We start from the raw sequence: 18,347 nt of genomic DNA on the forward strand, positions 1-18,347 counted from the left end.
CCAATGAGATGGGGGTTTGCCAGTAATTGCCAAGCTTGTTAGGCATACTGGCAATCGCAGTTAGACTTTGGTGATATTTTAAGACACTGCTGCCAATCCCTCGACCGTTAAGTTCCCTTAGTCGTCGTGGTTGATATTAATTGATAATGTATCTTTTTTGAATAAGTTCTTTTATAAATCACTACACTTATATGTCATATATATAGGAAAAATTGGAAATATTGTTTATATGTACCCATCTACGAATATTATATAAAGAAAGTTATTTAAGAGCGATTCTTCTTTGTGAGATAAACCCAAAGGGTTTCTGCATAATGGCATTCGATTTAACAACTGTATTATAATAAGATGTATGAAATAAATAAATAAATAATTACCATTAACGACGAAGCCGTTCTTGTTTATTCAAAACAGATTCGAATGTTGCCTCGTCCTTTTAAAATTACATGACTTCGTCTTATCCTACCAATGTTTCTCGGTCGTAAATTGCTTTATTTCCGGCATTGGCAACGAATTACTCACATTAAATATAATATAAAAGTAAAATACATTTACCCTACATATATTTCACATAACAGGGTAAATTTATTTATTAACGATTTATTAACCTTCTGACGGTTGCAGGTTCGATCCGCGCACAGTACATCAATTCTTATTCATAAATATTTCTGAAGATGTGTGCATGTGTATGTATATAATATGTATTTACAAAAAAAAGTATTTAAGTGTATCTGTCAATGCTTAATACCTACAATACAAGTTTTGCTTAATTATATATATGTCTGATGGTATTTATTTATTATGTGTTATATTTAAGATATTTTTTTATTATATAACCAAAATTACTTGCTAATAATGGAACTTCCTACAGGTGAAAATATTAAATTAACAATTTTATTATTTAATTTTAAAATCGGTTCACAAGTTCTTATGTATATCTATAACAAACAATCAATCAAATCCTTCTTCTTCACAATATTAGTGTAGATTGGTTTTCACCTAAGATTCCACCCACATGACCACCGGAGTATCGAAAAATATTCTAACCGAGATAAACAGTAGTCCTTCTATTTATTATTTAATTTCGCATTAATCATCTACTGTATTTATCTTTATAAGAGATGCAATAATAAAATAAATAAATAAATATATGATAGTCTGTGACTTTAATTTTTTTTAGAACACAGGGGGCAAACGAGCATGCGGCACACCTAATTGTAGGTGACTACCGCCGCCCATGATCACTCCCAACACCAAAAACATTGCAGGTGTATTTAAAAAGGAATATGCTCTTTTCTTGAAGGTTATGATATCGTATCGGTGCGGAAATACTGCTGCTGGTAGTTGATTCCAAAGCGTATTGTGCTTGGAAGAAAGTGCAGTACACAATTATAAGTACTTCTATAATACTATTATAAATGACGGGCTTGTATTAAATTCTATTCTTTTGAATTCCAATTGTTTTCCGAATATTTAAAGTCTAGAAATACTCGCTAGTAGTCCAGGAACAGCTGCAAAGACAAGAATACATCACAGAAATTAATAATCTGCAGCTTCTGCTTGTATTGAATAAGTACTTGTATGTATAATAATACCTGAATTCTTCTTACCTAGATACTACCAAAACGCCCCAGTTTCACACGGGTTTTCTGTAAATTAAATACATCCAATATTATTCATTGATAATGAAGGTTTCTATACATGTAAGAATTCTTAAAGTTTGTTAAATATTTTTTTAAATAATGGATTACATCCTTTCCATTTTTTATGATATATTAATTCATCAATATACATAATTCATGTGTATGTTTATGTATATATGTTTGTATATATTAGTATCCATGTAATAGTGCGCCATCTACCCTGTCTTTTTTCTCTACCCAAAGATTATCTGGAAGAGTTTGCTTAGTGATAAATCCGCCTTCTGGATCACTTCTCATTAAAATTAAATTTATTTATTATTTTTATAAACGGTACAATAAAATATATTTTTTTATACAACATAGAGTGGCAAACAAACTGACGGCCCACCTAGTGGAAAGTGGTAACGGTCGCCTATAGACATAAGCAGTACCATGGATATAACAGAGTATACTGTTTCGCCCATGATACCCCTCATGCGTTGCTAATCCTGAGGATTCAGGTGTTATTCCTCTGTACCCAGTAAATTCACGCCATATCCCACCCTTCAAACCGAAACACAGCCATGCAAACACAACTGCTTCGTGGTAGAAACACGAATGGGACAGAGGTATATGTATGTATACATATATCTATAAAGAAATCAAACATTTCCACTTTACAATACTAGTTTAACGGTAACCCCATCAGTGTTATCGGTATAAGTTGGCGGGCTCCAGTGAGGGATGATAGGTAAGGATGAAAGCAGGTCAGTTGATCCATTGTAATTAATTTTCCAGGAATTAACCTCGTCAGTTTCCAGGAGGGGCCGTGTGCAGGTGGACCTAAAAAGATATATTACAATTACGAGTTGAGGTCGCTAGTAACTTAGTAACAATCTTTTCACCTTTGCATGAGAAAGGACATAGTATGTTGATAAAACTTATATACCTAACTTGCTATTTACTTGCTTCATACATGTGGATTTCAAAAGTAGGAATACTAACAACGTAAACCACTTTTAGATAGTGTAATAATATAAAACATAAACTAGATTTAAAGTTAGAATTCTAGAATACAACTGTAAAATAGGCATCTAAGTTGCATCTAATTTGATTTGATGGCGAAACAAAGAAAAAGACAAACTACATTACTAAAAAGTATTGTTTTGGTATCTAATTCTCTTATTAAGAACCCTGAAATCATTTTCTCCCAATCTAGTTCCTTATGGCTGTCTATGGGAGAGATAAAATAATATTATATACGTATATAATAAAAAATCAGTTGCCGAATAAATGTACGTTCCAATACTGCAAAATGGCTGCATTTATTTAACTAATCTTTATTTGTTGTAATTGTAATTGTCATGATAAAGCTTGTATGAAAGAAAATGTTTTAAAAATCATACGGAAAAGTAAAAAATTGAGATTAAAAAATCTATACATAAAAAACTGAGCGAGTGGGCGAGCAGAAGACAGTAACTGTAAAAAAAGTTCCCATTTTCTTCATTAGTACATCCGTGCAAAGCCAGGGCCTACAGCTAGTATTTACATAGAAATACCTGCCTAGTCAATAATAATCTATGCCCTTTTTGAAGTCAATTTTATTAATTAGTTATTTGCAAATCCCGCTATATGTTACAACCGTTCAAAGTTACCTTTGTTTGCATAAAACCAAATGAACTAATTGAAAATGGGTTTGTTTATATTACAAATACAGAATTAATCAAGGCATAAATAAAATACCTAGTTTAATTTTCCTATTATTTCTGCGTATATAATTTCTATATATAATTCTCTGTTATTTTCCCTACATTTTTATTAGAGATGGCGACTTGTTTACTTAATTTGAGATTTATTAATATCTTTGAGATACATACATAACTACCAATATAACTATTACGTAATAACTTAATTTTTGATGAAATTGTCTTGTATATACAAGAAATGTTATGTACGCACGCCCCTTGTAAGGATCAAATCACATTGAAAAGGAAGCGCGTAGAAGTTGGCTACAAAGCCTATACAGCAACATAAGAACTGCTTAAAGCCAGAAACACAAGTAACCATGTTGTTTATTTATATTAGATAAATATGAAAACTTCTCTGTACTTAACTGCGAAGTCGGGTCGGATCGCTAATACATTATATTATTATTCATTTAAATCTAACAATTAGATATAAAGATAGAAAAAAGTTAGTATCCAAAAATTCAACAATCATGAGAAACTTTATGAAGCTAAAAGAAAATAACACAACCTATAGAATAAATATGAGTTTATAATAAATACTTAATACTATTTGTATATTATTAGTGACTTTTACATTCGTCCACTTATCAGGAGCTTATTTCATTGTGAACTGACCCTAAGCCAAATCCTTATGAAAAGGTCAACTCGGGTTTGCAATGCCTCCCTTTGTCTATATTGCCATGCTACAATTAACAAACAGTAGTTCGATGTCGTATCTGCATAGAAAATGTTAACATTAATTCAATAGCCACCAAATATAAGTCATAAAATATGTTATTAAACAATCTTACATAATAAATTTAATGTAGTTATATGTTTTCTCATTCTCGAGTGTATACTTCAATTTATCACTTCGTACCTTCCACTCCAATTATTTTTTTATTATATAATGTTGATATTTTTTGGAGACAATTAATATACTACCAAAAGGAAAAAATTGGTCTAATTTGAACAAGATAAATAGTAATAGAACTACTGTTAATTTCAGTTTAATTTTGCATGTGAAACTCCAGCCTCCGACTACAAACATAGCGCCAACATCAGTCGCCCCCAAACTTTTGCCCCGAACGGACGCTTTAGCCGCAACCCTGGCGCGATATTCCGATTCCACCACTATGGTCGTCGCTGAAACATCAGGTAATAATAAATAAAGAAAAACAAACCGCGTTCCTAATTCTAATAGCGGCTTTTGATACACGTACAAAGACTCTGTGTTGCCACCTTTTTAGTTTCCCACGTAAATTTTTAATACCGCCAGGGCCACCGGCACATGTGGGGTGGACGCCAGTAAATAAGTGCCCTCGGAGTGTTACGCGCAGTGTAATTAGCTGTGAATAATATTTTTATTATACAAACTCGATTACTGTAGTATGATGCTAGAAATGTCTAGCCGCCAGCATCTTTATCCTACTATTACATCAAGTAATACCATAATTTATATATTTTAATTTCTAATGTATAAAATATATTTAAACTTTTCTTTTTCTTTCTAGCGAACGAAGAAGTGGACTCCGAGTCCAAGACATGCGGAAAGATTCTCGTGGTGTTATCATGGATCCTGGTGATTGTGACAATGCCATTTTCTCTCTTCATCTGTTTCAAGGTAACTTTTTAAGTTTCCAATATAAAAACTGTTCTGCTCCGCATATTCGCGAAAGTTTTACGCTAACGTAGCGAATTTTATTTATACTCGTTTCGATACTCCCACTATTCGCTGGCGATGTGCGATACGTAATATTTTTTGCACTAGTTAAAACTTTACAGTTTTTGTTTTTGTTTTCTTATTTTATTTTTGAAACGTGTTCCACCGCTGTATCATTTTTTACAACAGTTAAAAATTTTACAATTCTTGGATTTCCTTTTATTTTCATTTTTATGTAGAATAAAAATATTTGTTTAAAACTTTTAAAAGCCTTCGTGCGATAGACTGATTAGACGGAAAATAATTTATAATTTACTATTATATATTATTATTTCTTTTTTAACATTAATGCAAGTCATTACAATACCGATTTATTCTCTGCTATTGTTACAATTATTTAATTTTATTGAATAGAAGACTTATATATATATATAGATTTTTCATAGAATAAAATGTTCTACATACTGGGCAATTTTTTAAATTAATTCCTTCGTTGTATTTTAAAGTATCAACAAAGAGCTTAAAAATCAATAAAGTACATCGTAGACCCTGTCAGGAGCAGTAATTAGAAACGAGAAGGATGCCACCCTTTACATTTTCTTAAAATTACAGTCATTTATATTTAAAAATAATATATAGAAAATATATAAAAATAATAATTTTTAAATACGATTAAAATAATTACGATATTATTGATCGTCCATAAAAAAAAAACTATGTAAGTACTTGCTTTTCTGAATTAACTACGATCTGGCTGTTTAGATTTTTATTAAAAAAAATTATTATTTAATTCATAGTAACTAAAGGTATCTTGTATAACTAAAGTGTAAGTTTGAGGACTGGAATAATATCATACATATTTTTTTTTTTCATTATCTTTATTTTTATACGACATTTTGCTTTTAATAAAGTTTAATAAGTTCAAACAAATTTATTAGCCGCTATACTACATCAGCCGTTAACTGTCCACTACTGAATATAGGCCTCTTCCATAAGGGATATTTGCCAATAACTGCTACGCTTAGCTGGCGGATTTACAACCGCAGTTAGGATTTGGTGACTTTTTATGAAGAACGCTGCTGTCCATCACTCGACTTTTAAGTTCTCTTAGTTGCCTCTTACGACACCGTCGGCAAAGGAATGGGTGTCTCATTCTATACCGGGACCTCACGATATATATATTTTACTAGCTTTTACTCGCAACTTTGTTCGCGTGATCGGGATATATTTACTGACCGGAATAAAAAGTAGCCTATAGAATTCTCCATGCCATATAGTATGTGTATACTTCATAGTAATAAGCTTTTAACTGGCCACTGGTGAACATAAGACTCCCTCTTGGGGGTTTTGCCAGTAGTCGCCACGCTTGGCAGGAGATTTTTTAAGAGGAAAAATCTGTTGCCCATTCCTCGCTCTTCCTTAGTCGCCTCTTACGACACCCACGGGAAAGGAAAGGATCCTATTCTATGACGACGACAAAGAAAGAGTTATGAATATGCTTGTATATTTGTTTGGACGCGCTAACCTAGTCAGTCAGATATGAACAATTTTTTTGCATTTGATAGTTTGCCTTTCAAAGAAGATTAAAGATTATTTAACGTCACGGTACGACCAAGGGCGAAACCGCTGGATACAGCCTGTAAATAATTTATGGAAACGTATGCATCAATGATGAATTGTAAACCTTAACAACTTGAATCTAACCTAAAGGGGCTCTTTATCTACAGTAAAAAGCAGAAATTGTTAAAATAAAATATCAAAATACAGTCAAACAATTTTTGGCGGGCAATTCTTTTTTTTTTTAACAAAAGGCGCGCTATTTCTTGACGTTACAAGTAACATATATACTATTGTACAATACTTATTCACGCACTATAAAAATGTGTATGCATATGTTTATTATTAAAAAGTGAGTGAGTTATATATATATATATGTGTGTGTGTGTGTGTGTATATATATATATATATATATATATATATATATATATATATATATATATATATATATATATATATATAGTATTCACAGCGTATTCTGTAATGTCGATAGGCGATGATTGCTACTTTCTGTCAGTTTTAGAGTTCCGTACCTCCGTTTCGTTTTTTCCTTTGGAGGTCAAAGGAAAAATGTAATTCTTATAGGATCACTTCGTTGTCCGTCCATCTGTTTGTCAAGACCTTTTTTCTTAGGAATGCGTGAAGATATCAACTTGAAATTAATATCTTATATTTAGGTCTGCAATCTATTAAAATAGCAAAAATCAGACTTCTAAATCTACGCAATTTAAAGATATTATTCTCTATATCCCACTTTATCGCATATTTTGACATTCGCAAAAGGAATCAAAACCTATAGGGCACTCTCTGTTGACCTAGAATCATGAAATTTGGCAATTTGGCAAATAAAGGGAAAATTCATAAAAAAAAAAAAAATTAAATATCTCACAAAAAAGAATTAAACTAGTTATTAATGGAAACGCTAGTACCCACAACTAACAATTTTTCTCTTACATTTTAATCACACTTTCCGATGGTTGGACTTTTTTACCATTATTTATTTGCTTAAAAAATAAGCACTTTCTTAAGCAAGAAATCTTGTTATGATTTGTAATATAGGTTAATATTTTTTGAGAAATATTGCTGTATTTATTTTATTTTCGTCATTATAATTTTATACAATCATTGCTCATTTTTTTTTCTGTTTTATACCACAAAAGCGGCAAACAAGCATACAACCCATCTGATGGTAAACGTATGCTCAATACGCTTGTAGACTATGTCTACATCTCTTACATTGTCTAAGAACCTAAAGACTAGATAGTTATTCTTTACACAAAATTAAATGTAATAAAAGTTACATTTTCATGAAATTCTTAATACCACATTTTCGTAAAACGAAGTGGATACCTTGCGGAACAAAAATAGTTAACACTAAGTGTGTTTGAGAATGTTGGTAAAGAGCTTCGAAGAAATTTCCACTCTAAATTCAAAAGTTTAAGGTATAAAATTGCAAACTAGTCCATTTAACATATAATATGTACAATGAGATACTTCATGTTATGTTGAACGGATAAATCTCTAAATCCTTTGAGATCTTGCTGTATACTAAGAAAATATATAAAGACAAACAACCTGTATACGCGTAATGTACATTGTACTGAAGGTACGTAGTTACATTTTAACATAAATATTTAAATTTAAAAGGAAACGTATACTAACATAGAAAACTTGAATTATTTTCAACCGAGCTTAAAAGCAGGAATTTGTTCTTTCAATTTCTGATATTACATGATATCTTCTCTATGTTGTGAAACTTTTAAAAGTTTCCTTAGAAATTTCTTGGGAAATTGTATATCATTTATTTTAAATATATAAGTAATTATAACTATATATTTAACTATACATCTGTACTATAATATAAAAAGCCTTGACTATTTTAATGAGAAACGTTCAGCATTTATTTATTTAAAGTGAATATTGGTGATCTTGAATAAATACACATTTATTCAAGATTTTTTTTAATATGCGAATTTGATGCTTTCACAAGTATAATGGAAAATTTAAAAAATTACTGGCACGTAAGTAAGATTCAAAATTGAAGGATGATGCAAATCAGAGGGAGTCTTTGTACAAAAGTCGCTTGCTTGGGTGCCTCTGTCCCATTCGTGTTTCAACCGTAAAACAGTTGTGTTTGTATGGCTGTGTTTCGGTTTGAAGGGTGGGATATGGCGTGAATTTACAGGGTACAGAGGAATAACACCTGAGTCCTCAAGAATGGCAACGCATGGGCGAAACAGTATACTCTGTTATGTCCATTCTACGTTACTACTTTCCATCAGGTGGGCCGTCAACTTGTTTGCCATTCTAAGTTGTATAAAAAAAATCAACCTAACTTCTTTCTGTGTCATAATTGGTGTTCTCGCGATGATATGATCAACGACCTTATGTGGTTATTTAGTGATGCGAACTCGTCGTTGGTGAATCACTTAGCGGTCGTCTAATGGCAATCGACTATCGTTATAGAAAGCCCCTAATTATGCGCGTGAGTAACCAATATATTTTGTTGCATTTTGCTAATGACATTATCCGACTGACTGACTCGTCAACGTACAGCTAAAACTACTTACACTGAAGCTAGAAATACCAAATTTAAACAATTGGTTCCTTTAATACCTTTACAAGCAATAAGATGATTTTTTTCCAAATTCAGTCCCTTAGGGGTAAAAACAGGGGTGAAAATTTGTAAGAGAAAGTATATTTTTTTAACAGATTTACATGAAATTTATATCTCTTAAATAAAAATAATAAACCTAATTTCAGTATTCCAGAAAACGGGACAAAATTTTTATTCGATTACTTTCTTCACTAAAAGAAAGATTTGAGCGAAGTTCCGAATGTTACAACCATAAAAATACAACCTTAAATATCGTTTTTTTTTATACGTTAAAGATATTGTAATAAAAATGTTTGTGTAGAAAATATCGTTTTTCTGATTAGTTATATACATGGAACATCATATACGGTATATCATATATTGAGGGATGAACGGGAGCGCCCCTCTTAAAACATCGCCAAAGCCGAACTGCGGTTGTCCATCCCCCTGCCAAGCGTGGTAATTACTGGCAAAACCCTCCTTAAAGAGGAGGCCTATGTTCAGCAATGGACGGTTAACGGCTGGTATAATAATAATAATAATAAAAGGTAAACATTTAAAAATTTTTACACATAACTTTGTTCTCATAATTAGAAAATGCAATGTAATCAGGTTTTAATCATATACGTGCCTTTGAGACGAAATACTTGGACCAAACAAAGAAACTCACTTTTACATTTATAATAGTACGAATTATTAAACATGGAAGCTAAACTAATAAAGTATATTTTTTTAATGGACGATAATGGAATGGCTACCCCGCCTTCGCTAACCGTGTCCACTGGCGAGGCACCAGTGAAGGATGATAGGTGAATATAAAATGAGATCAGTTATCGTGACGAATACATATTGAAATTCAGCATGATGATTTCCATTAGGGACCACAGGACGGTCAACCTGAGAGGATATATTAGAAGCGATGAAACTGGTAGTCCGGATTATTAACAATCCCCTTCCCCCAAATAATAATATTATTCATCCATCGATATATAAACGCAAAAACATTGGGGAGACATTTGAAACGCAATTGGACCTTCGTAGAGTCGATCGTTGCGAATAATCGTATAGCAATTTTGAAGGGTCCAAATCCCGTTACCAATGCCTTCCAGAACATTCTCACCCTATTTCCCGGAATAGCTGTAAGACAGATTTAAGGATAAATCAAATTAATATAACATTAAATTAACTTGAAATGGTAGACGAGCTTACGGTATGTCTGATGGAAAGTGGTAACGGTTGCTTATTGATATGAAAAGTAATGTAGATCAACAGCATCATATCAGCCTCTAACTGTCCATTGCTGAGCGTAAACCTTCCCTTATGGGGATTTGCCAATAGTTGTCATGCTTAATAGACGGATTGGAAACCGTAGTTAGGCTTTGGAGATCTTTTAAGAGAGACGCTGTTGCCCATCCCTCACCATCCCTTAGTCGCCTATAACTACACCCACGGAAAAGGAAGATGTGGCCTATTCTGTGCCGGGCCACACGGCTAACATGAGAGATATGAGAGACATTTATTAAAAATTAATATGAGGAGTCCTAATAAGACTAATAAAGGCAAAAACAAGTATTTTTAATTTTTTTTGTCTGTCTCCTTGTATTGTATGTTTGTTCCGACTTCACACAAAAACTACAGCACCAAATAAGATATGAATTTAACAGTTGTGTTTCTGAAGCTCTGACTTATATAAAATCCATATAGAAGTCGCCTACTTCATTGATTTTCCTACTTCTGAAACCACGCGTATGTAAAAGCGGGCAAATAGCTAGTAATCAAGTAATAAGTACATAATATAAAACGGTGTCTGTACATAGGAAATATTTACGAAAAATTTATATGAAGGATCTTCATAAGAGCAATAAAAAGGGAAACAGTTTTTGTCTGTCTGTCTGTCTGTCTACCTGTTATTATATTTGCTCCAGCATCACGCAAAACTCCTGCGCGAAATTGAATTTTCACAATCGTATTTCCGAAGGTCTAACATAAAATCTGATATATTTTTTATCCCGATACAATATCGAAATTTCTCTGTATTAGTCCTTTACAATCCGTTACATACATATCTTCCATATAGAAATATAGCTGAGGTATAATTATACTAATATATATTAATTAACTAGTCTTTACTTGCGTCTTCGTCCACGTGACCAAAATCAATCAATCATCAATTTGCATAACTATAGGTACAGAGTATAAATTTGATATTGTAGAAATGAAAAACGCTGTGCTTTATTGTCATTGGGCATATAATTATTATATAATGTCGCTTAAATTATGATTTTTAATAATAACATTTATAATAATAAATAACTTATGTCAATTCAATTCAATACTTCATACACTATAAAAAATATCCAAAACCCATTTTATCTAAACAGTATTTAATAAAACAAATAGGGCCCATTTCCTTTTCAAAACATAATATTAGGTGTATAACAAATTTCAAGAATTAAGCTTTTTTTTTTAATGTATGATAATAAAATGGTGATCCCGCCTGCGCTATCGGTATACACTGGAGGGGCACCAGTGAGAGAGGATAAGCGAGGATCAAAAGGCAGGTCAGTTAGCCCATCGTGACGAAATCAGCGATCAATTAGTCACGATAGTTTCTAGGGGAAACCACGTGGAGGTCGACCTGATAGGGTATATTGATAGCAATGGGAAATAACCCCTCCATTACTAACAATCCCTTCCCCCCAATTAAGCCGTTAGGCCTAGTAACAAACAAATAAATGAACAACAATATTAGTAAGAATAAAAAATTTAGGAATAAAATCCCACCGGCAGCTTTGCATGTGCACTGTCGCATTTTCCCTTTAAGTTTTCTAATTTAAACTTTTTTCTAATTTTAAATCTTAACCTTAAATATCAGCTTCCTAGGTTTAATAGTTTTGGTTATTTTTTTTCTATTTATTTATTTAAGGCAAACAAACAGCTAAAATAATACATAATTATATACTTAAATAGTAATTTGGTAGCCACTAGAATTTGCACAAAAAATACAAATAAAATACAAGTAAACAAAACACAAAATTAAACAAACAAATACTATTGAAACCCACAGCAACATTGCTAATAATAAATGCAATGTGCTGATAATCAGTCGCGATAAATTACTTTATAAGTATGATTTAATTAATTAAAATTAAATATTTATTCTTAACAAGTCTTACTTGTCCGCTACTTAACACGTGTGGTTACAGAAGTGGGAAAATAATTTGACTAGACCGTTTTTGCACAGAGCATTGCTTCTCAACCATTTTTATGTCGCGATCCATTAAAAAGACGAAACATTAAGTAAAAATCCCCTTACTATAAAATTATAATAATATTTTAATCAATAATATAGGTGATAACAAGTAACGACAAAAAAAATTGAACTACTACTAATGAATGATTTAATTGATGATGATTTTAGCTATTACTAGAAGCGTATATCGAATGAAAGTAATCTATCTATACTTATAATAAATCTGTAGAGAGGTCAATTCTGTACATGAAATATATTTCCAAAATTACTATCAGGGGGTGATTAGTGATAGATACTGGTGCCAAAAATGCAATTAGTAAAATTGTTGTCTGTCTGTATGTTCGTTATAGAAACAAAAACTACGCGACGGTTTTTAACGAAACTTGATACAATTATTCTCCATACTCCTGGGCAGGTTATAGTATACTTTTCATCACGCTACGATCAATAGGAGCAGAGCAGTGAAGGGAAATGTTGGGAAAACGGGAGAAGTTACTCCATTTTTAAGCTTCCGTCGCGTGTGCAGCCTTAATGGGCGCTTTTTAAAATGTAAAAATGTCCACCCGGCGACGGCTGGACGGGCCGCTAGTAATCGAATAAAATTAGTAATCGGATGAAATGTCGGATCGAGTAGTCGAATGAGATAAAATCGTCATAGTCGTAGAATACTGACGGATCTTTTGTATGTAATATTCGTCAGATCCGTCAGTATTCTACGACTATGACGAAATATACAGCAAACTTTAAGTTAGACCTTCAAGAATATAATTGTTAAAATCGTATGTAGTAGTTAATTAAAAATTAAAATCAAAATTGAAAATGTATTTATTGGAACCATAAAAAATTACAATTGTTGGGTAGTGTACGATATTTAATGGTTAATTAAAATTATCATTAACAAATAAAATATCGCTTGTCGTTTAAGGTAGATACTATTTACTAGAGATTCTAAAGATTAAAGACGTAACAAACAAAATAGACATAAACTACTAACCTATATAAATCAATCAATATCAATGCATATAATAAAATCGTAACTGGTTGCTGTCTGTACATGGAAAATATAAAAAAAATGTTATAGGGGGCTTTATGAATGTAATAGAACTCAAAACAATGATTTTTAGAATTTCTGTTTGTTTGCTTGTATAGCTATTTGTCTGTACGTTTGTGTACGCTAATCTCAGAAACGGCTAAACCGATTTGAACGCGGCTTTCACTAATGCGTTTTAGTTAACTTCACTTAACATTTAGTGTTTGTTTTATTTCAATCGGTTCATAAATAAAAAAGTTTTATAACATATAAAATTCTATAAAATAACCGACGGTATTAGGTACGTAATTATCATTAATAAATAGTATAAGACCGGATTCATGAAGAGTTCCAATAGCAATGACATATGCGAACTACATAGTTCGAAGCGAGCTACACTGCGGGAAAAGGCTAGTACATAATAATCACGCTACCTATCTGTGAGTGAGTTTTGTCAACAAAACTAGTGACATCGACTTTTTGTTTACTTGATATTAAGTGTTTGATTTCTGTCAATCGATTTTGTACGGTGTTTCTTGTGCCGATTTAATCTTACTTGAATTTGGTGTCGTTTTTGGAAGTTCATCTAGTTAAACTTTTTAGTTTTCATCTATCTATACTTATAATAAATCTATAGAGATGTCAATTCTGTACATGAAATATATTTCCAAAATAACTATCGGGGGGTGATTAGTGATCGATACTGACGACAAAAATGCAATCAGTAAAATTTTTGTCTGTCTGTCTGTATGTTCGTTTTAGAAACAAAAACTATTTGACGGATTTTAACGAAACTTGGTACAATTATTCTTCATACTGCTGGGCAGGTTATAGTATACTTTTCATCGCGCTACGATCAATAGGAGCAGAGCAGTGAAGGGAAATGTTGGGAAAACGGGAGAAGTTACTCCATTTTTAAGCTTCCGTCGCGTGTGCAGCCTTAATAGCCACTTTTCAATATGTAAAAATGTCCACCCGTGCGACGCCGGGAGGGGCCGCTAGTAGTTTAATAAAATTCTAAGTATTCTTTGTATATCGAAGAAAAGAGCATATTTTAAAGGTCGGCAGCACATCTGCAATGCCTTAGGTATTGTGGGTGATCATGAGCGGCGGTAGTCACTTACCATCAGGTGAGTCGCATGCTTGTTTGTCTCCTGTATTATAAAAGAAATATATGCATAACAACAATGCAACATAAGCCTCTCCTATAAGGACCTAACTGCGGTTGCTTATCCGCCTGCCAAGCATGGCAACTACTGGCAAAACCCTCCAAGGGGAGGCTTATGTTCAGCAGTGGACAGTTAAACGCTGATATGATGATAATTTCTAATCGATATTTTTAATGAATTGCAAAAGCAATGTTTTAAACTAATATTTTCAAATATATAAATTAACTGATAAAAATTATTAACTTATTAAATTTTAACGAATAAATATCATCTTTATACTCTGTGGGTCTAATTAATTTTTATTTCAAATTAATTTTTCTTCAATATTTCTCATGTGCAGTTACAATTTTGTTATTTATTTATTTATTATATATATACTTAAATAAATAACAATTTATATATTTATTTATTCATTTATTTATTTATTTATGGCAAACAGACAGCTATAACAACACGTAATTACACACTTAAATAATATAACAGCCACTAAAGTTTACACAAATGTATTAGTAAGATTAATATCATACGGATTGCATGACTTCATCTATATTTAATTGATACGAAGCTCGTGGCATCTAATCTAATGAAGCAACACTCGGCGACCATAGAGTTTTCACATTACACATATTGTACCGGCAGCGAGTCCATAGATAAAAGGGAAACGAGGTCAAATGGCCGTACTCAAACTAATTACCACATAACGAATGTAGCCAGAATATCATTTGAGGGCGGTACACAAAGTGTCGAGAACAAAAGTGGTTCTATAATAAAATATCCATTGCCGAAGTGGCAACCATGTGAAATAAGCCTATTTTAACAGTATACCTTGTATGAGGTAGGTAGAGAAAACTGATTACTAAAAACGTAATAGTAAGTACTTTTTTTTTTAATTATTAAAATAAATTCGATAAAATTCAAATTTTAAAAATCAAATGCCATTAAAAATATCTTTAGATCATTTTCTTAATTGGAATTTAGTTTTAAAATCTGTTTAATAATCGAATTTGTTTTTTAATCACTCTAAAAAGGAAGGCGAACATAATTCGAAAAACATTTTTTCAGAGCTTAATTATAAACATTACATAGATAAATATCCGTATATATGTATATATACATGTAATATGTATGTTTATCGATTGAAAACACAATTTAACACGATAAATGAGTGAAAATTAAAAGAAATCAATCAAAAAAGTTTGATCGAAAGAGTTTAATTGATCCGTATTAATGCTGTCAATTTGACGTCGGTTTGTTTTTATTTTCATATTTATATAGCCTATTTGATTTAACTTAAGCAATTTCAACGCGAAACAAGTGCATCCGACCCACTTAAAGTCTTGTAAATTAATCGAAAAAGTTTAATCGAATGGATTGAATTGATTTCTATTAATTCTAAAAATTTTATCTCGGCTTCTTTTTCTTATTCCTCCGTTCCACTTAAAATCCTTTATTATATTAATCGGAAAAGTTTAATCGGAAGGGTTGAATTGATCAATAGGGATCAAACTAGAGTTAACTTCCTAGTTAACTCTAGTTTGACATCGGCTTTTTTTTTTGTTTATTTATTATATAGTCTATTAGATTTCTCTTTCTCAATTTGAAATTCGGTATAGGTACTTAAAACATTGTCCTGTAATAAATAGTTTAAGCGTAAGGATTGAATTGATCCCAATTAAGTCTTTGAATTTATTGTCGTTTTTATGTATTTATTTATATATAATACCAGCTTTCAGCCCGCTATGTCATACGATTGGTTTCAGAAGTAGACAACTAATGAAGTAGTCATTTCCAAATTATGTATAAGCTTACAGAGATACAACTGTGAAAACTACATCTATTTAAGTGCTCTAGTTTTTTGCGTCATGTCGGAACAAACATATAGTCAGATAAATAAACTTTCAAAAAAATATTGTTTATATATTATAAATTATTGTTCCTATTAATCTTTTTAGACCTCTCGTATAAATTTTTCTTATATATTTCTCACGTTGATTTGGTCATTTGGAGAGGATAGATGAAAGAATAATTACGAAAGAGATTTATCGAGCAAGAATGAATGGAGATGTCGGTAGGGGCCGCCCTAGACGGACGTATGTCGACCAAATAGGCGACGTGCTGAAGAAGGGCCAAATTAAATGTACCCGTAACCGGCGAGCGTGTATGAAAAGATTGATGAATGTGGAAGAAGCGAAAGAGGTTTGTTTGAATCGGAGCATTTGGCGTTCCATTGTTTCTGCCTACCCTAATGGGAGACAGGCGTGACAGATATTTCTCATGTTCAGATATCATCTAATTACATTACTTTTATTATATAAGTAAGATATGTTTTAATTTTCATAATTTAAATTTTAAATAAGTACATCCGGCCCACTTACTCCTAATGTTATTACAAACAAGAAAATTTGTGAGGATGGACGGATGTTACTTTTCACGCAAAAACTACTGAACGAATTTGTATGAAATTTAATACAGGAATAGGTTACATCCTAACTTAAAACATATCTATTTTATATAATGATTGACGTAAGCAAAGTCGATAATATAACTAGTGAAGAATGTAATAATTATTAAATTATTTAATACAACAGGTCGTGCAAGAGTACGAGAGGGCAGTGATCTTTCGACTCGGAAGACTTCTTTCGGGCGGGGCGAAAGGGCCTGGTACGTATCAATAAAACATATGTGAAGTAAAATACAAAAAAAAAATAGAAAAGGTAAAAAAAGTGGTAGTATTAGAGTGAAATTTATGATCATAAATTAAAAATAAAAAATAGTGCCGACATGAAATAAAAATATGAGTCTTCCCGCCAAAATTTTCTCTCATTTATTATTACCTTTATTCCTTTATTAGAACGTAAACCTTATTTTGTAAGTAACTTAATTTATTATTCATGCGCATCGTGCTCACTGCTAGGTAGAACGGCTGTAATTACAAGCTAACATAGTAACAATAAAAAACTGACAAACTGTCTGAATTAAGAATTGAGTTATACAGTTTACTTTTGTGTTAGTGTTGTGTAATACATAGATTGTCAATCTATCGATTGTTAATTTATCGATTGTTTTCATCTTGATAGTCTAACACCGAATAGCAAAATCAGTAGCAACGATATGAAATTGTAATCGATTAATTTTTTATAATGAAAAATAATTTATAACAATGTTACCTCTTTTTTTACAATAAAGTATATACAAATATTTAAATTTTATAATCTATCAATAGTATTGATTACGTCGATAACTGGTTTAAAACCATAGGTATTAACTATTAGTTTGTAGAAATGAAGTCAATTATAATCAACTATTTATTCACAATTGTTTGTTATCGATTATTTGAATTGTTAGTACCTATGGAACTCAATCGAAAAATTGCAATCAACATATATTTTATTATTGAATATTTGAAGAACGAATCGATTAATAATCGATACCTACCCTTCGATTATTCAACACTAGTTGGTGTGTAGAGTTAAATGTACTATTTATTTGACTTGTAATAACAAGGCCAGTTTGTCATAATATCGTACCGATAAAATTATTATTGTCGATTAAAATAAACTAGAAAATCAATTAAACACTTAGTAAGGGTTAGTAAGGGGTAATATACTACCTCATCTTTCAACAAGGTTACAAGTTCAATTCCCGTGCAATACAATTTTGTATTCAAGACAGTGATGGATATTATCGGTCCCGGCCCCATATATTTCCATTGTTCCATGATTCCTAGATA

General features: G+C 31.6%; 1 protein-coding gene across 2 annotated transcripts in view; it reads left to right on the forward strand.

Moving 5' to 3' along the window:
- The first annotated feature begins 4,267 nt into the window (after positions 1-4,267).
- LOC113517029 (band 7 protein AGAP004871) overlaps positions 4,268-18,347 on the forward strand; it is a 39,699-nt gene continuing 25,619 nt past the window's right edge. Inside the window, exons 1-3 of one of the 2 annotated variants that reach the window (XM_052895481.1) lie at positions 4,268-4,507; positions 4,864-4,973; positions 17,206-17,278. In XM_052895481.1, coding sequence (XP_052751441.1) covers positions 4,486-4,507; positions 4,864-4,973; positions 17,206-17,278 — 205 coding nt within the window. In that variant the 5' untranslated portion in view covers positions 4,268-4,485. Of the gene's footprint in view, positions 4,508-4,632; positions 4,793-4,863; positions 4,974-17,205; positions 17,279-18,347 lie in introns of those variants that run through there. The other variant, XM_052895480.1, reaches the window with a different exon arrangement.

Source organism: Galleria mellonella, unplaced genomic scaffold, assembly GCF_026898425.1.
Source record: "Galleria mellonella isolate WM207_F2 unplaced genomic scaffold, CSIRO_AGI_GalMel_v1 utg28, whole genome shotgun sequence".
In the NCBI taxonomy this organism is placed as follows: Eukaryota; Metazoa; Arthropoda; class Insecta; order Lepidoptera; family Pyralidae; genus Galleria; species Galleria mellonella.